This window comes from Odontesthes bonariensis, chromosome 17 (assembly GCF_027942865.1).
Source record: "Odontesthes bonariensis isolate fOdoBon6 chromosome 17, fOdoBon6.hap1, whole genome shotgun sequence".
NCBI classification, from domain to species: Eukaryota; Metazoa; Chordata; class Actinopteri; order Atheriniformes; family Atherinopsidae; genus Odontesthes; species Odontesthes bonariensis.
This window is the reverse complement of record NC_134522.1, coordinates 20,769,536-20,790,298: the sequence shown is the minus strand read 5'-3', so window position 1 is coordinate 20,790,298 and position 20,763 is coordinate 20,769,536. Positions and strand designations below refer to the sequence as shown.

The following is a 20,763-nucleotide window of genomic DNA, read 5'->3' as shown; positions in this document are numbered from 1 at the left end:
CCTGTGCAGGGTAAAAATCAAATAATCTTCAACCACAGATCTTCTTCTACTGCCATGTTCAGTCCCAGTTAATCTCTAATTGACCGATTTTTGCCCCAGTGTAGAACCACCTTAAGTTGCGTTGAAAAATCTTTGCGGGCAAAATTCACCTCCAACCAAACTGCACCCAAACCCGCCTCTGCACACAGAAATACACAAAGCTGAAAAAGTAAAAAACTATCATTTAATTCATATTGTGTTACATGTCTCCATTAATGTGGCAGTGAATGTTTCAGCAATATTTGTCACTCCTCAAACATGAGTTTTTAACATTAAAAAAACAAACAAAAAAAACTATACCAAAAATGAATCAGGGTTCAAGTAATGCCCAAAAGAAACACATTTTGAAACATACACACGCAGGAAGATAGGTCACAACTGCTGGCCACACCGTAATCCTCCTGCTACTTCCTGTCTGAGTGAAGAACCAAGGTGTTTGTGTGGTAAACCCCAGTCCTCTCTGCTTTTCAGTCTTTTTGGTCACCATGACTAGACTGACAAACACATTGTAGTTACATCTGAGACGGTAACGCAAACACAGAAAACGCACAGCCTCGTGGAATTATAACAGGGCTTCGTTGCGATTTGACCGAAAAAAAGAAAAGAAAAAAGAGACGGTTACCGAATCTGAAACACTCTGTATCAAAAATAATCTCTTTAGTTGGTCTCTGATCAGTCTGGACACTAAAACTGTGGGAGGGAGGTGGAAACGTGTTCGGTCTCGTTTATGACAACCTATGGCTTCAGTTTTTCTATACAAAGTCATGTACAGTCTGATGAAACATAAAGGTGTAGTCTGTTTTGAAGACAGTCAGCTATAGTGTGTAATGGCAATACTGTAAACAACTGTGTGGACAGGAGCAGTTAGAGCTCCTCGTTGGTGCTCCTATTGCTATGGTAACCGAGAAGGGTTTTAGTCTTAATTTAGGCAATCAATCAAACTAAGTGCTTGCAACCCACCTTCCGCTCCCCCGCTGACATTACAGTTGATCTCAGCTGACGCACACACACACACACACACACACACACACACAAGCAAACCGTGGAGCCAGCCAAGTCCTTGAACATTATCTCGCTGCCTGTACAATGCCTGCATTAGTCAAGTTCTTTAAGACAAATTCATTAACGCTGACAGTACGTGGACTGACTGAATTAAAGAGAAAGAAAAAAGGCATTCAGTTTTTTTTCTTTGTGAGACATGATCTCCACAGATTAGTCACAAGAGCCATTCACAATAAAGCAGTGAACACAGAGGGTTAGTAAGGTCTGTCCTGTTACCGATAATGCATTTCTTATACATACTTGGGAGGGGGGTGTAATACTCACACTGAGAGAATGCTGCAGCTTTGAAATGATGATGCAATAGTTTATGACATGATGCAGCTAATGTTAAAAAAACAAATGGAAAAAAAAAACAAAAAACCCACACATGCATATACATAGTTGGGTGTATGTTTGCGTGCGCGCACAAACAAAACCTGGTATGGGTTTCTATTGCCTCTTACAGTAGGTCTGTGATCTATAAACAAAAAGAAAGCACCTCTGAGGTACGAAACATCCTTGGAACACAGTACAAGTGTTGAACTACAGACGGGCAACAATACACACCAGCGCACAGGCACAATACAGGAGGCTTTGGCACACCCATGCTAGTCTTACTACTCAGCATTTTCCAACACAGAAGAAGAGCAGGTTACAAAACTGGACAGACCCATAGCTGCCTTGAATTGCCACCCCGCAGGAGGGGAGGGGTGTGTACAGGTTGTCTGACCAAAAAAAAAAAAAAAAAAAAAAAGGAATAATCAGCCGTCACATTCAATCAGCACCAAGCTGTCTAGTTTTTTTTTTTTTTTTGGAGTCCCAGCCTCTCATCCAATCAGCAGCTCCAGGCTGTCGTCATAGTTGGGATCTTGTGGGGGGCTGGGGGAAAGGAAGGCTGTGGTGACGGGTGTTCCCGTTGCTGTGGCGACATTGAGGAGGGTGTTAGCGCGGATGCTGGTGGTTGCCGGATTGCGGAGTGCAGCAGCTGCTGTGATGCTGGTCAGGTTGATGCCAAGAGTGAGCCGTGTCTGTTCTAAGGCCTTCTCTGGCACAGCAAAGGCCTCGAGCTTCTTTTCACCGTTGGCCATGTAGGAGTTCTGGCAACCTCGACAGATACAATCCAAGCATGCCTGAGAAAGATGAAAAAAAATTGAAAAACTCTGTTTCCAACATTTCAATGTTGCCTAAAGGACTGCATTATTTTTTCTGATCTCATTTAAAAGAACTTCAAGAATGTAACTGATTGAAAACACGATGCTTGTGTAAGAACTTCCATACGAAGGTTTAAGATTTTAAACTTGCAAAAAAAAGTGATATTCAAACCTCTCAATTACACAGAAGGAAGCTAGCAGAGTTTTTTTTTATTTTTATTTTTTTTCAATTCAGCTGGGCTTGTCGTACCCCACACTCTCCGAATAAAAAATAATATTAAAGAATTATCAACAAGATTCAATCTTACCTTGCGGGTAATAAGAATTCCACATTCTATTTATTATTCTAAATAGAATGCTATTCGAATGTTTCTTTCATAAAAGAAACCCTAACCCTACTGCTTCTTTTGTGAAAAAAACAGTAGAGACTTCAAGTGTATTGTGTGCTGATTAAATATTCAAATTTAGTCACTAGTCAGGAAATATTGAAAAAAGAGAAATCGAAATTCAAATAAGAATCTTACAATGATCAGTCTCACCTTGCGGTTTGAGTAACAAGGACAACGCTGCCCCCTGCAGGTCAACACAGATGGATTCTGAGTGGCCCTCCCACATTTACAGCCCTTCTTCTCCACTGGCTTTTTATATGGAGGTCGGACAGGTGCTGTGGGCACCAGGCAGCCTGACATCGGCCGCTGGTCTTTGCTTCGGTCCTTGGTCTTTGAGCCTCCACCACTGCGGGCCTTGGCATGGGGCTTCTTAGGGCTCTGTTCCACGTGCTTCCTTGCCCCTTTATTGTGGTTCTGTGCAGGGCGGCTGGGCTTGGGGGGTGCCCCATTGGGAAGCGACGAGTATGTGTGTGCTGGTACAGTGAGGGACGGTGTGGGTAATTTCGTATGCAGTGTGTGAGAGGGGTTTGGAGTGTGAGAATTTGAGGAGGAGGCCTGGAGGATGGAGGTGATAGGGAGAGGTTTCACCTTTTCTCTGTCACTCTCTGATCGAGATCGCTTGCGGTTAAGGCGGACTGGCTGGGGCTTGGAGGTTGGAGGAGGATTGAAGGATGATGTGTGTATGTTAGTCCTGCCGGTTTGAATCTGAGTGTAGTTGTGGGCTGCATCCAGATGTATGTACATTTGAGTGTGTGTTCTGTCCGTGGCTATATGTGTGTGAGTGTGTGTCCTTTCTGAGTGTGTATGAAGAGAGTCTCGACCCGACTGAAGGGGATCCAAAGTCTGTAACACCTCCTCTACACTGAGGAGCAACACTTCCCCCTCCTCCAGCTCCCTGCTACTAGATTCCCCATCCCTGAGTGAGCACACAGTGCCTGCTGTTGGGGCTAAAGCTCCAGTGGTAAGACTCAGCTCCAAACCCATACACGCGGTATCTGATACAGACAGGTCTGCAGGTTGCTGCTCCTCTATAAGCTCGCATACTTCCAGTTCTGGGGAGGAGGGATCAAGGTCCTCCAGTGCTTCCCCGTTGCATTCCTGCGGTCCATTGAAACAGAGAGGGTCAGAGGAGGATCTCTGAGGAACAGCTGAGAGCTCTGCAGGAGCAGGTGGTGCCTCTGTGGGGGTAAGGGATTCAGGAGCCGACAAATTCACATCTTCTTGCGCAAGGCAAGGGTCCTCTGCCTCTGTCTCCTGTTTGTGTGACATTAGCACTTCTTCTAGCAAAGCCATAACCTCTGGAGACCCTCCCACGTGGCTGCTGATTGATTGCAGCAAAGGTGAATGAGTTACGTATAGGCAGAGCTTCCTGTAGCACTGCACCAGTAAAGAGAGCTGCTTGTTCTCCTGGAAGCAGGAATAGTCCTTACAGCGGCTGCATGATGGCCTCATCTGCATCTTCTGGCCTTTACAGCCCAAGCAGACATAATGCTGACACTCTGGATGTGTTGGGGAAATTGGATCCTGGAGCAGTTTACCTGAGACAAAAAAAAATAAAAAATGCTCACTTACTTATCACTTTTTCACAAACACAAAGTGGCAATGGTACAGTGTAAAAGCTGGGAACAAGTTGTTTCTACCTGCAACTCTGTTACCGTTCAGTCTGCCAATTATATTCTTAATAAAGCATTTAAAAACAATAAAAAATATCAGGACTTTCTAAACTGTCCAGAACCCAAACATATGCAGTTTACAGTGACGCAAAACAGATATACGAGCAAATGATTGCTCTATGGTCAGTGGTACCAGACATTTCATGGTGTTTTTTTTTTTTTAAAGACAAAAACTAAACACTTTAGTTCCATTACCCATTGAATGTTATCATTTTGGAATCCCCCACCCAATCTTAATTATTTTAAATGAGCAGTAACTGTGACAACATGCCTGGCTTACATCAACAACTAAATATTTCTATGAAATAACATCACACAATTGGCTTATTAAAAATCAGAAAAGTAGTCATTCATCACGATCAGTAGTGCCCGTTTAATAGTGCATGCTGTGCCAGCTTTGATATTCAATTGGCTAAGCAACGTGAGTAAATAAAGCATGAATAGGAACCGCGTGGCTCTGCAGCAAGCACAACAACAGAGGAGTCATCTGTCTTGTCAAGAGAACAGATGACTGGGGATCAGCCTCGGTTGCTAAGGAGACCACTAGTGAGCGCGAGAAACCGTGTAAACTGCTGAGAACACACTCACGCTCACGCCCATAGACATGTCCTTCAAAATTAATAAAAATATAACCATTAAAAATTTAAAACTTCAATTTATGGAGGCTAACCAAAAAAATATGCATCTATGCGACTACACAAAACACTAAGTGTGCCAGGTATTGTGATTTTATACATTTTAAGGATGCTTACCACATACACAACATGCGAGAGACTGTCGGAAGAAGGGCAGCAGCTTGTACATCTCGGCGAAGGTGTGAGGCTGCCGCGGGTCGCACTGCAGCACGGCCCGGCTGGCAGATACATACAGGGCGGTTGCATTAACAGGATTCATAGCGGTGTACTCTTCAGCCAGTCCGAAGGGGGGGGGGGGAGAATCTAGCCGCTCGCGGAGACAGGGTTACAGACAGCGATGGTGATGAAAGAAATAAAAGTGGCCTGATGGTGTAACAATGAATTACTCCAGTATGTCCAAAACAGGATGGAAAAGGAATTAATTATAGACAAAATATGAGACAACGAACATGGTGAAACGGTATCACCAAACGCGCACAACGTTAGCTCAGCAGGTGGCTAGCTTACGTTAGCATCACCGGTTGGTAGTAGTTTTTTTTTTTTTTTTTAACGAAAAGCTCTTTCATATCATAATTAAAGGGCAGACAAATTCGAAACAGCCACGCCCTAAGCTATAAGTATGCACGTCCTTAACGCAGTCAGTGAGAAAACATTCAATCGACTGACCGAAAGAGCCATGATCAAAAGGTTAGCATTATGTAGCTAACATTAGCTTAATACATAAACCAAACGTTTTACACAGCAGATGGTCGATGATAACCACGGAGTTCAATTCCTATCCTACAGCGTCTCATCATCGGTGATCAGCTGAATGTCGGGCTGCTGCTAACATCAGTTTTTTGTTTGGTTTGAAATTAGCCAGGAGGGTCTGCCAGGCGCGCACTTGATGTAAACAAAGCTAACCAGTTAGCGTTAGCATGGCTAGCAAATTAGCTAGCGAAGATTCAACCGTGTCACTAACCCTTGGGTCGCCTTATACCTCACATAGACGTGTAAAATGCAAGTTGTGACCCAAAATCCCACAATTTTGGTTCGTTTTGCAAAAATATTTGGTGAGCGGTGACCGAAACATAGCTAACTTGCCGTTTTACAAGTGCATCAATCATTCGATTTTCCACTTTTCCTCACATCAACCCCTCTCCACAGGCATGATCCTCACGCGAGACTTGCATTAGTTACCCTGGTTACCGTCGTATTTCAAAGGCTCACGTTCTGTTATGTCCAGTGCCTTCCTCATAGCTTCGTTCACTTTATATTTTAACCGTCAAAAAGGACAAAAACAGACAATACTCAACATGAATTTAGCAAACTGTTTACTTGTATTTTTTTAATAAAAAAGGGCAGGAATAAAAGGAGAAAGGAGAAAGGAGAAAAGTCTCATGATGTTTAATGAAAAAACTTTTTATTTTTAATGGACAAGGGAAGTCAGAATAAATCAGTGGGAACTTGTGTAAAATAAGATTAATACTAAGTACTTGCAACTATTGAGGCTGGTTATTATGATTTATTTTTCCTACAATCATTTATTTATGAGACTCGTGTTTTAGTTGTGAAGTATGTATTTGGATAGATGGGTACTGATTACCACCTCTACAAAGATTTGTTCCAGGTAACTAATGCTCATGAACAAGTTACTTAAAGATATGAAAAATGAATCCTACCTATAAGCTGCGTTCTCTCCTTCAATGTTCTTAAACTATTTATCTGTTAATTATTTCATGTTTTTCAATTCACTTTTAGTCCGTTAACTGCAGTGAGACAGTATTCGAGCTGATTAGTTGTACCTGACAAACAAAGTTCAGGTAAACAAATTCCCATCTCCTAATGAAACACAGAGATCCCGCCCATCCAATATTGCAACAAATGCCTTCTCCCTGATTGGCTGTGAGAGCTCGCCCCCCATGCGCTATTGGTTGAAGTTGTTGCCTTTCATTCGTCGCCTACTGTCATTCCAGAACACGCAAAACCATGATGGCGGCCCTCTGTGTAGCTCGCAGTAGCTGCGGACTAATAAACGGGTTGAGGGTCTCTTTCAGGAGTTTAGCGAAAGTAAAATATAGCGCAGCATGTGTACCAGTGGCGCACACGAATCTCCAGCGGGACTGTCGCTGGTACTCGGTCGGCCACCTGTCCGTTAAGGAGAGGATTGAACAGAAACGGAAGGCGGCGCTAGTCGGGGGAGGTCAGAAGAGAATAGATGCACAACATAAAAGGGTAAAGTCAGCAAACACTGACCTTAAATATTACTTTTTAGAATAACTTTTTTTTTTTAAAGAAACAAAATAAAAAACGTGCGCATTTTTATGCTTTCAATGCATTCGCGGCTCAACTAACTAGTCAGCTAAAGTGGGCTCAAGGGCTCTAACACAGTGGACTCCGTCGTTTCTGCTGCAGTGTTGTTTGTTCTTCACACATTAACATTTCTACAACTTTCAAACCCACCCTTAAAGCTTTGCAAAGGTTAACTGTTAATGACTGTCCCTCAAGTCCAATCTTATAGAAATCAAACGTCCTGATTTTCGGTGCCCTTGAGCAAGTTCGTTATTCTCTGCCAACGTCAGGTAGTAATGAGTTAGTTTAATAGCTGAACCTAACGGCACCATAGAGTTTAGGATGTGCATCAGAGTCTTTAAATATAACTATCGCGTCACAGCAGGATTTTACAATAGTTATCATTATTTGTATTAATGTGTTGGCATGATAATTGGACACCTAATATATTTACAAGTGAAGAGTAGGCAAATACAGCACACTTAAAGATGTAGTAAACCGGTGACAAGCAGTTTATGGAAAGACACCTTGCACTGATTTGACTGATTATGGTTCTAAACTGGGTCTTGTGTCATAGGGTAAGCTGACTGCCAGGGAGAGAGTGGAACTCCTTCTGGACCCCGAGTCCTTCGTGGAGACCGACATGTTTGTGGAACATCGCTGCTCTGACTTTGGCATGGAGCAGGACAGCAACAAGGTGGCAGCCGCACACCGACGGAATCCCTTCTGTACAGTAGAAATGAGCAAATGCTTGTTTATTTTGTTTATCTTTTATTTTATTTTTTTGTCTCTTGCTTTTCTTGCTTAGTTCCCCGGTGACAGCGTTGTGACAGGCAGAGGCAGGATCAACGGCAGGCTGGTTTACGTGTTCAGCCAGGTACAGCGTGTGATTATTGTGCAGAAAACGCATATGAATAGGGAAGAAGCTTAATTTCGCTTGATGTTTTTTTACGTCTTGCTCGTTACACTTCCCTCAGGACTTCACAGTGTTTGGTGGCAGCTTGTCCGGAGCCCATGCGCAGAAGATCTGTAAGGTAAGCAAACGTCCCACTGCAGCATTAAAAACTTGTTTTCCTCGTTATGGTGTTGCTGGCCGGCTATGAAAATATTAAGGATTTCCTTTGTGGATGGACTTGCTTTGGAAATGGTTGCCGTTTTCCTGCTTTTTGCTTCATCCTCTTTTAAATGGCTGCGTGCCCAGATCATGGATCAGGCCTTGACAGTTGGGGCCCCCGTCATCGGACTGAACGACTCTGGAGGAGCTCGGATCCAGGAGGGAGTCGAGTCCCTGGCTGGATACGCCGATATATTCCTGGTGTGTTTCTTTGGAAGAATATTTCTCACTTGTCAAGCTGCACAATCCGTGTCTTCGCTCAGTGATCAATACCTTGCACCTTGCATTTTTGTGTTGTTAAAATTTCACACAGTTTCATATTTCTGGGCTTCTTGTGGCCGGAGGCCAAGCACTAAATCCTCATTCGACACAGGCACATCACTCTAGATTTTTCTGGCGCCGCAAATGAAAAGATGAAAACGATATATTCTCATTTTGCAGAGGAATGTGCTGGCTTCAGGAGTCGTCCCACAGATCTCCCTCATCATGGGTCCCTGTGCGGGAGGCGCCGTCTACTCCCCCGCCCTGACAGATTTCACCTTCATGGTTAAGGTACTTCTCAAAATGCACCCGGCTTATCAAACTGAACTGGGTGACAAAATGGTTTCAGCGTTTTCCGAATGGTCATGTTATCCTTTTGCAGAAGAGAGTGTTTTCTTCATTTCTTTTCATTTACATCTCATTTCACAGGACACATCATACCTGTTCATCACGGGACCGGATGTTGTGAAGTCGGTCACCAACGAAGACGTGACTCAAGAGGAGCTCGGTGGAGCCAAAACTCACACCACAGTGTCTGGTCAGAGCCAAAAAAAAAATGTCTGACACCAGTGGCCACATTTCTGAATGTGTGAAGCTTATGGAAGCAGAAGCAGGGTTTACTTGTCAGATTTAACATTTCAGCAAAAAACAGAAGTTCAAACAGTATTTACTTATAAAGGGTTTGTCTTTTTGTTCTTGCTCTCAGGTGTGGCTCATCGTGCTTTTGAGAACGACGTGGAGGCTTTGCTCAACCTGCGAGAGTTCTTTAACTTCCTGCCGCTGAGCAATCAGGACGCCGCCCCCATCATGGAGTGCCATGACCCCAGGTAGCCGATCACCGATATGTCAACTAAATCTAAAAAAAAAATAAAAATACAGTGGCTGACGGGTCTGGACTGCGGACACTACGGAGAGCTGTACCGCTGTAATATGTGCAGAGTGTGGTTTATCTCTCCAAAGCAAGCAAAACACGTCTTGATGGCGACATTTGTTGCTCAGTTTCTAGAATGAATCATTCATTTTGAATGGTTTCACAGATTCTTGCTCAGTCCGTTTGACGTGAGCTCAGGGCCAGAGAAAGCAGCAGCGTCACAGTAATGGCAGTTTTGCCCCGTGATAACCTGAAAATCACATCGATTTAATACCATTTGTCATTTATGTATTTTGTACACACTTTTTACACAACATCACTACTTTTTAAAAACAAAACTTAAACCTGGTCTAATGTTTCTGTGTCTTTTCAGCGACCGTCTGGTGAAGTCATTGGACACCATCGTCCCATTTGAATCAACGAAAGCCTACGACATGTTGGACATCATTCACGGAGTATGTGTGCGCACACACACACACACACACACACACACACACACGCGCACACACAATCACATAGACATGAAAACAACACTGCATTTTGGCAAGAACTAAAAGTTTGCTTTCCTCGTGCATTTGTTCAGATCGTGGACGAGAGGGAATTCTTTGAGATCATGCCCACCTATGCCAAAAACATAGTGGTGGGATTTGCCAGAATGAATGGCCGCACGGTGGGCATTGTGGGTAATCAGCCCAAAGTGGCTTCCGGTGAGTACAAATAAGGGGGACAACAGACTCGGAATGATTTTAAATAGGCTGTTCAGGCCACGATAAACATGTCTTCTCTGTCAGGTTGTCTGGACATCAACTCCTCCGTGAAAGGAGCCCGCTTTGTCCGCTTCTGCGACGCCTTCAACATTCCCATCATCACCTTTGTGGATGTGCCGGGTTTCCTGCCAGGTATTCTTGGAAAATGTAACGGTTCGCGTACTCGAGCTGCGTTGGCTTGCATCGAGCCTCGCAGTTCTTTGCCATGAAAGGGAACAAGATGACTGCGTCGGGGGCCGAGCTGCAACGGAACGCGCGCTCGCTCAGATCACAAACATCTGCCGGCGGTACACTCGCACCCCGTTCTAACTGCCGTGATGGTTTCCTAACAGGTACGGCTCAGGAGTATGGAGGCATCATCCGGCACGGAGCCAAACTGCTGTATGCCTACGCAGAGGCCACTGTACCAAAAATAACCATCATCACCAGAAAGGTGTGTCGAAAAGAATTCTGGAAAACTATAGGGACTATAATGGAACTCATTAGGAGGTTAGCCGAAAAGGAAAGCTGCCTGCTGCAGGTCTGATAGTGCTTTGTATTTTTGTCTCCGTCTCCCAGGCTTATGGTGGAGCCTATGATGTAATGAGCTCCAAACACTTGAGAGGAGATGTGAACTACGCCTGGCCCACGGCTGAGGTTGCTGTTATGGGTGCCAAGGTATTAACAGACCCGTACTCACCATTTGTCCCTTCGGCCTTGCTCTCGCCTTTGATTCGACAGTGCACACTCTCTGTTTAACCGTTTCCACAGGGTGCTGTTCAGATCATCTTCAGAGGGAAGAGGGACCAGGCAGAAGCCGAGGCCGAGTATGTGGAGAAGTTTGCCAACCCCTTCCCAGCTGCTGTCAGAGGTAAATCTGCTAACTGGAATGTGCCAGAACGTCCAATTCCTAAAGCCTAGTTGTATATGCTTAAACTGCATAAAAACTGAACTGTGCCCGTTTCAGGCTTTGTCGATGACATAATTGAGCCGGCGACCACTCGTCGGAAGATCTGCAGTGATCTGGAAGTGCTCGCCAGTAAAAAGCAGGTCAACCCCTGGAAGAAGCACGCCAACATTCCTCTGTGAAACAGTCGGCACAATAACACTACGGAAAGTCACCTGCTGCTCTTCCACTTTCAAACGAACGACAGTGGGTCCTGGTGATGGCAACTTTGGAGCCGTTGTCTCTCTTTAACGTTTACCACTCCGCTAAAAAAGATCAAGGAAAGATCCCTCTCCGACTCGTTCCCCCCCCTCCCACCTCACTGCTTACATCAGAGGAGTGTTTTGGACTCGGGAGGATTTATTGGCGACTCCGGCACAATCGGGGCATTTATCTTCGGCACCTTTATCGGTGATTTGCGAGACATTTGTGGGAAATCTTCAAACATTTTTGAATGACCCGAGCTAAATAATTCTGTAGACCAGTACACGTTACGATTGTCACGACCAGCAGTGGCCATATTGGTCACAAATGTTCATGATTTAAAGGATTTTGTCGTTTGGACGTTATTATGCAACTGAAATCAAGTCGAAACATTGTATCCTCTTGTCCCACACAGTGTTTATAAAGGAGTCGGCGTACTGTATTTAGTGTTTTTTGTTGTTGTAGTACTTACAAATGCACTTAGTATATTTGTCCTTCATCTGTCATGAAAAAAAAAAAGTAATACAAGCTGGAAATGTGCCTTTTGGAAATGAGCGTCAGCTCTGCCATCTGTATAATAAACGATCGACTCAATAATGCGTCTCTTTTACCGGTGTAATAGCTTCCATCTTTAGCCAGTGTTTTGAAAGGATTTGACAACTGTTTTCCTCACAAAAGTGATTTTAATAAAATAAGGTTTTGAGTGAGTGGTTGGCTCTTTTTGTGGCTAATGTACCAAAGGAACCAGTTGCACGGTTATCTCTTTCCAGGTTAACTCGTGACGCCATGGCGTGGGTACACACGTAGTCACATGTAGTCAAGCATGCATGACCCTTCATAACCCTGGTGAAACCATCCTGAGGTTTGAGTTGAAAGCACAGACACTGGTCTATATACTGATTACAGATTTTATTTTATTAAAAAGAATAAGTTCACAGAAAAGAAAAAAAACTAAACAAACAAACAAAAAAAAAAGGTTTATGAGAGTACTTGAGGGCAACTGATGTCAACTGCACTGCAGAAAAGATCCAATTGTCTCTGCTATTTACAGGACTGCCATTCAGCCAGTGAGTAAAGGTTGTAAATGATTGGTTACCCCACGAGAGGGTGGATAAAGTTATGGCTGAGAACATTCAAAACACATTCAAACACATCTGTCAGACAAAGATCCATCACTGCACTGGATATGAACGATGAGAACAACGACGCTTTAGCTTCTTGGATCTGATAACACTGTTAGCGGGTGCAAAAAAAAATGTAAATGACTCGTTTTGACCTGGAAAATTAACAAACCGCACAGGGATTCTGCTCCAATACTAAAGTGTGACACGATCACAGTCGGATGACGCAGCACCTAAAAGCCGGTATCCTTGGTAACGTTGTTGATATGACTGACGGGCGATGGAGGGGGAAGGGGATGGAATATACTTTTAAGTATGTAGGCCACAATTTGGCAACAAACGAGATACATAGTCAAGAAAAAAAACAAAAAAACTGTACAAACATCAGACAAAAACAAAAACACACTCGATTTAAAATTTAGTACTAAAGCTACAGGATTGAAAATATGTTTATTGTCTTTTTTTTTAAAACTTTTTTTTTTTTTTAAACTTCAAAAAGCCGTTATTCAGAGTGTGTGTGTGTGTGAACAGGGCGGGGGGGTTCTGCCCAGGATCGGTCGGAGATGGCGCTTCACAGTCAATCAACACTCTCTCTGCTTCACATCACACAAGACCACACACACGCACACAAGACGCAGGAGGAAGCGATTTAGCACGAGTGACATCACTTCCTTCAGGTCGGTCGACAGCTGTTGACTGCCGTGTGCATGTGCCACTGCTCAACCGTCATCACCACCGACACTTTTACGCGCAAATCACACACCACATACAAAGAGATGGTGAACAAAGAGAGGAGAGGAGTCAGCGGCTGCTAATAAGAGCGAAGATATAGAACATTTAGTACTGACGACCTCTCTTTGTTGGATTTAACCGGAAGGATCGAAGTGCAACACCAAAAGGGGGGGCTGTACAGAGTGTCACGCTGCCCAGTGATTCTGAACACGAGCGGAGGCAAACAACTGTACATCTGTGTAACAGGGAACTGTAAAAACTGAGAGTGCTCATGGGCCGGCTGCCACCACTAACAAGAGCTAAACCGACAGGCTGAAGAGGAAGAGGAGGAAGAACACGAGCGGGACGAAGCTCTCGAACAATTCAGACTAGACAGTGGAACGTCCGTGTCTGCGCGACAGAACAGAGCGGATCCTCGCTTCCGGCCGAGAGCCAGCCGAGTCAAGCAGGTCCGCTTGACAGGCATCCTTCCATCATGTCTTAGAGAGAGAGAGAAGTACTTTAACATTGTTTATTCTTCTTTTTAAGAGTTTGATTGGCAGGCGATCCGGGTTAGACATCCCAAAACCCCCTCTTCAGAGCCGAAGTTTCCCCTTTCCAGATCAGAACATCGGCATGCTGAAACCCTGGAACAATTGAAAGGAAAGAGAAGGTTAAAAAAAACAAAACACAACCCTCCTTTATGCAACGACCGAAAGGAAATGTCACTGAGTTCATGAATGAACATTTGGCTTTTTTTTTGCTCATTAATGAAGAAGCATCTTTATGACGACACATACTGATTCATCCTCAATCATTGCCGCAGAGTCGAAGAAGTCCGGTCTTAACTCCGCTCTCTCACGTCTGTTCCGCGACGGCGGCTGGCAGGGCAAAATTTTAGAAACCTCTCAGTCACACTTCAATTACGAGAAAACTCCTCAAAATGCGATTCACGCGTTAATTTGCATCACTGACCAGGTCGATCACCATGGTGTCCTCAAACTCCTCGTTCATGTCTTCTAGCTGGCCTCGCGATGACATCATCACATCCTCAAAGATGGGCTCTGCGTCGTCCTCCATCAGCCCGCGCCTGCGGGGGAATACCAGTTAAACCCGAGCACGCATTAGGGTTTGATGACTTTTCCTTTTTTTTTTGCCATTCTGGTTTCAACCCGTGCCGTTGCGTTTGGTGGCCCATTCTAAAAGCTCAACACACACTTACACAGTCTGCCGGACGCCCTGATTGCTGCGCGATTTGATGTAGTTCATGCTCGTTCGGTCCTTTCTGTTCACCTCCTCCATCTTCTGCTGGCTGAGCCAAGACATCTGCATCTGAGGACTGGAGACAAACAGGGACTCACAGTGATGCAAATATTTACAGAAGTCGGTGTAAAAACAGCCGAGCACACGTCTAAAATGTTTCTATCATTGCAATGGCGCAATGTTCGCTTGCGTGGAGAGTGAGAGCATGAACGCACTTGTGCACAAAGTCATTCTCTGATCCCGGCTCCGAGTCCGGGTCCGGCAAGTGTTCTGCTGGTCTGTTCTCTCTGAGGACTGTTGAGGTGAGCTGAGGGGTCTGGAGTGCCCCTGGTGTCTGTAAGGTGTCATTTCGCATCATCCACGAACCCTCCACGCTCGTCTCCTCTGAAAACACAACATGCGCGTTTCAAAGTGTCCGCAAACCAGCGGCAGCCCTTAAGGGAGCACGTCTCTTTGCTCTAACAGATGCAGCGCGCTCAAACAGAACGAGCCGCCCGCTCACCCTCGATGCGTTTCTTGTGCAGCGGCGGTCGTCCCTTCTTGCTGCGGACTGAGCCGGTCTTGCTGCTGGAACCCGATGTGACGGACATGTGGTCCTCGTCTCCTCCCGTCAGCAGGCTGTTCCTGTAGGAGATCAGCGGCAGCCACACGTCCTCCCGACGCTCCGACATCGACTCCGACATGAACTTCTCCAGATACGAGTGGCTGAGGACACACGCAGCAATGCAGAGCAAATGTCGGAAATTTCCAATAGAAAAAAAACAAAAGAGGTGTTTACGTTTAGCCAAAAAGGAGAGAGTACTTACACCGTCTTTTTGTCCTGACGAATTAATTTGGAGGAGAATTCACTCAGGACCTCCAGGAAGGCCAGGTTAACAGGAGGAAACTCTGGTCCTCGAGGATTCTGGTATTTGAATGAAAACTCTATCCCGTCCCTGACAAAACGAGAGAAACGGGAAGCTTGATAAAACATAGAAGCCCAGGAAAAAAGGAAATATAAATCCTAAAAAAAAAAAAAGAGTAACATACATCATGGTCACTCTCAGACTTTCATTTTAAAAAGTGGCCTGCGTTTTTAATATTTCCCTCCCAGCCTTCCAAAAACACTGACTGCAGCGGGGATCCCCGTTAAAAGGGAGCGCGGCACTCACTTGTGCAGCGTCGCGACAGCTTCCCTGGTCTTGATCTGATCCAGGCCGAAGGTGAGGGCGAAGCGGCGGGCCAGCTCCTTGATGCCGCTGACGTGAGACGACGTCCGGTCCAGGTTGGGACCCTGATCCTGCAGCAGCTCGTTGAACAGCTGCAAGAGAATCGACAGCTCGTTGTCAGAGTGCACGCGAGGGCACTTGTGACCTGAAGATTTAAAAAAGGCACTTTTCAGTGTCTCACCTGCTGTAGACTGAGGATGAGCGTCTTGGCACAGAGAATCTTGTCCGTCTGCCTGGTTTTACTGAGAGTTTCCTTGATGATGTCGCCATAATCATTATAATACTGGGGCAGAAACAGCAAAAGGTTACAAACATGTAGATGGAAACAACTGAACCGCACTGAAACTGATAACGGGGATCTTTAAAGTCTTTTTGAGCCTCACAGGAATAAATTCACTTCTCCAAAATAAAAATCATCACTGCGATACATCCACAATATTTTAGCGATGGCGGTGTCTTTCGCATTTAAGAACATTATCCCAACATAAACATACTTAGTGGTTACTGGTATTGACATCGTAACATAGTCGATGAACTTCTCCCTCTTGCCAAGTTTGTTTTACGTCACTGCACTTTAACACACCTTCATGTAGTGTTTGAAGATGTCCGCAGCGGCAGGCATATCCACGATGTCGTAGATTATGAGCTTGCAGAAGGCCGCGAGCAGGTTTCTCCTCTTGTGAAGCGCCTCGATCTTGTTGGCCTCGTCTTCCTCGTCACCTTCTGGGTGTGATGACAGGAAAACGGGTGAAATCTCCCAACTTTATGTCACGAAAAGACGAAAACGTGCCAAAAATGTATCGAGAGGTCTCGTCCTCCGTGGGATTTCTACTTCCACTGAAAATGTGTTGTTGTTCAAAAAATAAATAAATAAATAAATAAAATTAAAAAAAAAAAAAAAAAATCACACAAGAAAAAGAAAAAGAAAAGAAAAGAACAAAAAAAAAAAAAAAAACCTCACCCATGCTCTGGCTCTCATCGTCCTGGTCAATGAAGACGTGGTCGAGGACAAAGTTCAGCAGCTCGCTTTGCAGAGTGCTGTCGGGGTTGAACACCAGCGGCTGGAGGCCTTCCCTCCCTCCAGAGGTCAGCTGGTGACTGAAGATCATCAGCAAGTCGCAGAGAAGCATGAACGCCTAAACAAGGGTGGCACAAATATACTTAGACGGAAACCAACCGAAAAGGCAGATTAGGGCGACGACAAAACGCTGGCTTCGTAAATTCGTCAGACCCACATCATATACCGACACAACAAAAAAACCAAAGACTTTGCTCCGTTGCACTCCCGTCTTTTACCTGCTCTTTCACTGGCGTGTTGACGTTGGACAGACACTGCTGGCACACAGCGAGGAAAGACTTGACCACTCGCCTGAGAGCCACCAAGTCATCCTGCATACACACAGCACACCAGATGGACACGTTTAATTAGGAAAGCCTCCCAAATAATGAACACTTCAACAGAAATCGATAGAACACCAAGAGCCCCATCAGTCAGGCTGGATGTTCTGCTGTTTTCCGACCGCACTACAGATGGAAAGAAATGGTAACGATTTCACTGGCTTCAATCAGGCGGAACAATCAATATACTCTCTGTTCTCAGAGAGCTCAGAAAACACTCATTGATCTCATTTCCCACGCCGACACAAAATTTGGGAATCATCTTGAACCTTAACCGAGCTAATAAAATGACAAAAGAGCAGGATCTACTTCTACAGGCCCATAAGCTCATTTACTCTGTAACTTTCGGGGTTTAAAGTTCTTGTGCACTCTGTAAAACTCCCCCACAAAAAAAGAGAAAAGAAGTGGGTTAATAGTTGAGAGAACCCTTACAGATACAGGAACTCTTAACAATTCTTTTATATAACTGTTTTCAGCAAAAAAAAAGGTTAAATATGAGTATTGCCTGTTCTCATTCCTCTTGAGTGAGATCTTTAGTTTTTTTTGTTTCTAAGGTAAAGCAAAAGTTGCTTCCTGGCTAAAGTCATCACTGCACGATATCAAGGCGCAGCCCATTTTTTTCTAAAATCTTTCAACCTAAAACGTTGCACTGTGGGAGAGAACCAAACTGACCCCAGTAGTGGATTAGAGGTTAATGGCTCGTCCACATTTGTGCTTAATTCTGCAACGCAGTAAGCATCGAGCTCCTAGGCCTCGATGCTCTTATTTAAAGGTGTTAAATAAGATGGATACGGAGCGAAGCCCTGACTTTGGAAAATGGATTTTATTTGCCTAAACTTGGGCCTTCATTGGAATATTCCCGATAAGCTCCCGTCCCTTTTGCAGCACTGATGCTCGGACATCCTGAGCGTCAGTGCTGCGGTGTTAAAGCGCTCTCTGTGAGGAGAGTCGGGCACCTTGCTGGGAGCCCCCTCTGTGATTTTGACCAGCTGCCAGAGGATGGAGTAGTGGGAGCACTGCAGGGCCTGGACAGCAATCTGCTCCGGCATGGAACCCTGCTCGATGCCCGCCTTCAGCAGCCGGTAACAATTCCCAAACAGGTCCCACCGCGTCAAGTCATGGGCACTAACCGGGAAAAACGAGACAAAAACACATTCAAGGTCATCCGATTTATTTTGGGAAAACGTGTTCGGTAGCAATAAAGAAAGAGAGACAATCATCTTTTTAAGATGGTCTTCTCCTGTGGTAATCTTTAGGATTTTAAGGTTGTAGAACATTTGGCATATTTTCATATGATCAGTATTGAAAATGATAATTAAAGGATAAGACCGGTTTTTTGACATTGGGCCCTTGATTTCACATTATAACATGATGTTCTACTCACCCCTGCTTGTTGTTGGTCATTTGGAGCTGTTCCGAAGATATTCGCGAGGCGTCTGGCTGCTCTCTTGAGATATTCGGCCATGAAACGGTTTCCTATGGGCAAGCTTATACAGGTACAAACTATGCTGTTTATAATTTATTAATTACTCTACACCAGCACTGATAACGTGGAGGTGCGTCGCTTACTTAAAAAAATCCGGGTTACTAATTTTGAATTTTAGCCGAATGAATAAATAGGCAGCAGGTCTGTGGGCTGCCTGTGGCAGTAGCACGACGATGACGTCAGTAACACCCCACTTTACGACAAAAAAATCAAAATTACAATAACCCGGATTTTTTTAAGTAAGCGACGCACCTCCACGTTATCAGTGCTAGTGTAGAGTAATTAATAAATTATAAACAGCATAGTTTGTGCCTGTATGAGCTTGCCCATAGGAAACCGTTTCATGGCCGAATATCTCAAGAGAGCAGCCAGACGCCTCGCGAATATCTTCGGAACAGCTCCAAATGACCAACAACAAGCAGGGGTGAGTAGAACATCATGTTATAATGTGAAATCAAGGGCCCAATGTCAAAAAACCGGTCTTATCCTTTAATTCAATCCTAAACACATGCAAAGTAAAACATGAAGAGCGACTCTTACTTGTGGAAGGCCGTGAGTCGCTTGAGGGTAGACAATACGTTGTAAATATCGTCGTCGTCCGCCTCCTCGGCCTGCGAAGAAAACAAACAGATGTTGGTGCAACAGACTGCTCTTCATGCGGACCAAACCAACTACATTATCTTATATCCAGGGAGCAAAAAAAGTGCACACTTCATTTCAAAGGCACTCTCAAATAAACGTTTTAAAAAAAACATTCCTCCCAGACTTTGCTTCCTTCTCTGCCCGCTGTACCTCTTGAAGCAGCTCCTCGACCGAGTGCGCAAATCGGTCGGTCATCTCGTCAATGAGCTGCGAGCGGGCGATGTCCACGCGGTTCATGATGGTGTACTCCTCTGAGCAGAGGATGCTGTAGGTTTTACTGCAGGCCTCCAGCACGTCCGTCTCGATGTGCTTCTCCACCACCAGCCGGATCTGCTTCAGTAAGGCGTCCAAGTGCTTCTCCATGCGCCCGGCGCTGTACACGTCCAGGTCGAAGAACTGTGGGATCTGCAGCAGATTGGCTACCTTCTCCGAGTCGGCCTGGTACTGTGAAGAAAAGGCCCGCGGCGAGAGTTTGGCAGAGATTTTACGATACAGAGAAGAACGTCGTGAAAAGCAGAGCCATCAATCGCCAGCCGGTGCTTTGTTTCAGTTTCTCAGACGCTAAAATAGCCAATTAAAATGTGCGTATTCAGCCAGCACACTTGACCAAAGTGGCGAGCATTCAGTTACCACTCTAATGCCTCTGCATAAATAACACCTCGATCAATTCTTTCGACAAACAGATCAGTCTTCTGGCCAAGTAATTAGTCACTGGCTTCTCCGTCCGAGCCTGTGCAGCCTGCTGGCTGAAGCTAAGGAAAGCCTCACCTTGGACAATAACATCGGCAGAGCCATGATGAAGTGCTCCGTCAGTTTGTTCTTGTCGTCTATCTGGGTCTTCCTCTCCTTTGCTGTCAGCACCTGGACCAATAAAAAGAACACCTCTTATGTACACATGTGGGCTGAATCTGGGGTTCAGTTTCTATTCTATTTGCACAAACTCTTCGTGATCAGTAGATACAGCAAATGGTGACAAATGGAAATCAAAATGATTTGAAATTAACTAGATGGGATCGACGAAATGCAACGGGACAAATTCACAAACGAGTCAAATTCATTTGAAATCTCAGTCTTTTACCCTCCACTCAACTCATTAAGAATCTAAATGAATCGTTTAAACAAAGTAGAAAGTGTGTGTAAGGGACCCACCCGTTTGCCGGTGCCTCTGCCAACAGGGGGGTGCGCCTCCGCGGCCTGTCGGATGGTGCACACCATCAGCTCTATCAGTGCACTCTCCTGCCTGTCTGACAAAACTGCAGAGACAGACGGCGGGGGTCAGAGCAGCGACACAGAAATGTGACGGAACAGGAATGAGTTTCAGGGAACGAGACGATATTACGCCCTCGCTCTTCCTGCTCCCTTTTACAGCCGCGACGTCGCGCTCGGTGTGAAGCGGCCCGGAGGCATTCGACAGAACAAGCGCGGAATGTAAAAGTGTGAGTCTTACGCTCTTCTCCCTGCACCGGCTCCTCCAGCAGAAGCTCGGCCATGCACTCCCAGTCTTTCAGCAGCTCCTGGGAGCTTTCCCACAGCGAGTCCACCAGGTAAGCTGCATGCTCGTGGAGCTACACAGACACAAGGAAAGACACCTGA

At 45.1% G+C, this 20,763-nt stretch overlaps 3 protein-coding genes across 4 annotated transcripts in view; 1 reads left to right on the top strand and 2 right to left on the bottom strand.

Annotated features, from left to right (window-relative positions):
- Window positions 1-201: 201 nt before the first annotated feature.
- msl2a (MSL complex subunit 2a) lies at window positions 202-6,077 on the bottom strand. Its single transcript, XM_075447754.1, has 3 exons — window positions 5,046-6,077; window positions 2,771-4,158; window positions 202-2,210 (listed from the first exon to the last, which is right to left on the bottom strand). Exons 1-3 carry the CDS (start codon window positions 5,185-5,187, stop codon window positions 1,908-1,910), a joined length of 1,833 nt encoding a protein of 610 aa, XP_075303869.1. The 5' UTR covers window positions 5,188-6,077; the 3' UTR covers window positions 202-1,907.
- Window positions 6,078-6,874: 797 nt separating this feature from the next.
- pccb (propionyl-CoA carboxylase subunit beta) lies at window positions 6,875-12,048 on the top strand. The gene is made up of 15 exons (XM_075448782.1): window positions 6,875-7,142; window positions 7,777-7,896; window positions 8,008-8,076; window positions 8,177-8,233; window positions 8,401-8,514; window positions 8,755-8,865; window positions 9,004-9,112; window positions 9,281-9,401; window positions 9,819-9,900; window positions 10,029-10,152; window positions 10,237-10,344; window positions 10,545-10,645; window positions 10,771-10,869; window positions 10,963-11,062; window positions 11,159-12,048. Exons 1-15 carry the CDS (start codon window positions 6,897-6,899, stop codon window positions 11,278-11,280), a joined length of 1,683 nt encoding a protein of 560 aa, XP_075304897.1. The 5' UTR covers window positions 6,875-6,896; the 3' UTR covers window positions 11,281-12,048.
- A 187-nt stretch (window positions 12,049-12,235) lies between these two features.
- stag1a (STAG1 cohesin complex component a) overlaps window positions 12,236-20,763 on the bottom strand; it is a 39,299-nt gene continuing 30,771 nt past the window's right edge. The window contains exons 15-32 of one of the 2 annotated variants that reach the window (XM_075448780.1): window positions 20,618-20,735; window positions 20,320-20,423; window positions 19,939-20,031; window positions 19,321-19,614; window positions 19,069-19,139; window positions 17,999-18,167; window positions 16,941-17,033; window positions 16,606-16,780; window positions 16,228-16,367; window positions 15,826-15,927; window positions 15,588-15,736; window positions 15,243-15,371; window positions 14,939-15,141; window positions 14,652-14,820; window positions 14,396-14,512; window positions 14,149-14,263; window positions 13,974-14,054; window positions 12,236-13,820 (exon numbers count right to left, since the gene is read on the bottom strand). In XM_075448780.1, coding sequence (XP_075304895.1) covers window positions 13,797-13,820; window positions 13,974-14,054; window positions 14,149-14,263; window positions 14,396-14,512; window positions 14,652-14,820; window positions 14,939-15,141; window positions 15,243-15,371; window positions 15,588-15,736; window positions 15,826-15,927; window positions 16,228-16,367; window positions 16,606-16,780; window positions 16,941-17,033; window positions 17,999-18,167; window positions 19,069-19,139; window positions 19,321-19,614; window positions 19,939-20,031; window positions 20,320-20,423; window positions 20,618-20,735 — 2,346 coding nt within the window. In that variant the 3' untranslated portion in view covers window positions 12,236-13,796. The remainder of the gene's footprint in view (window positions 13,821-13,973; window positions 14,055-14,148; window positions 14,264-14,395; window positions 14,513-14,651; window positions 14,821-14,938; window positions 15,142-15,242; window positions 15,372-15,587; window positions 15,737-15,825; window positions 15,928-16,227; window positions 16,368-16,605; window positions 16,781-16,940; window positions 17,034-17,998; window positions 18,168-19,068; window positions 19,140-19,320; window positions 19,615-19,938; window positions 20,032-20,319; window positions 20,424-20,617; window positions 20,736-20,763) is intronic. The other variant, XM_075448781.1, reaches the window with a different exon arrangement.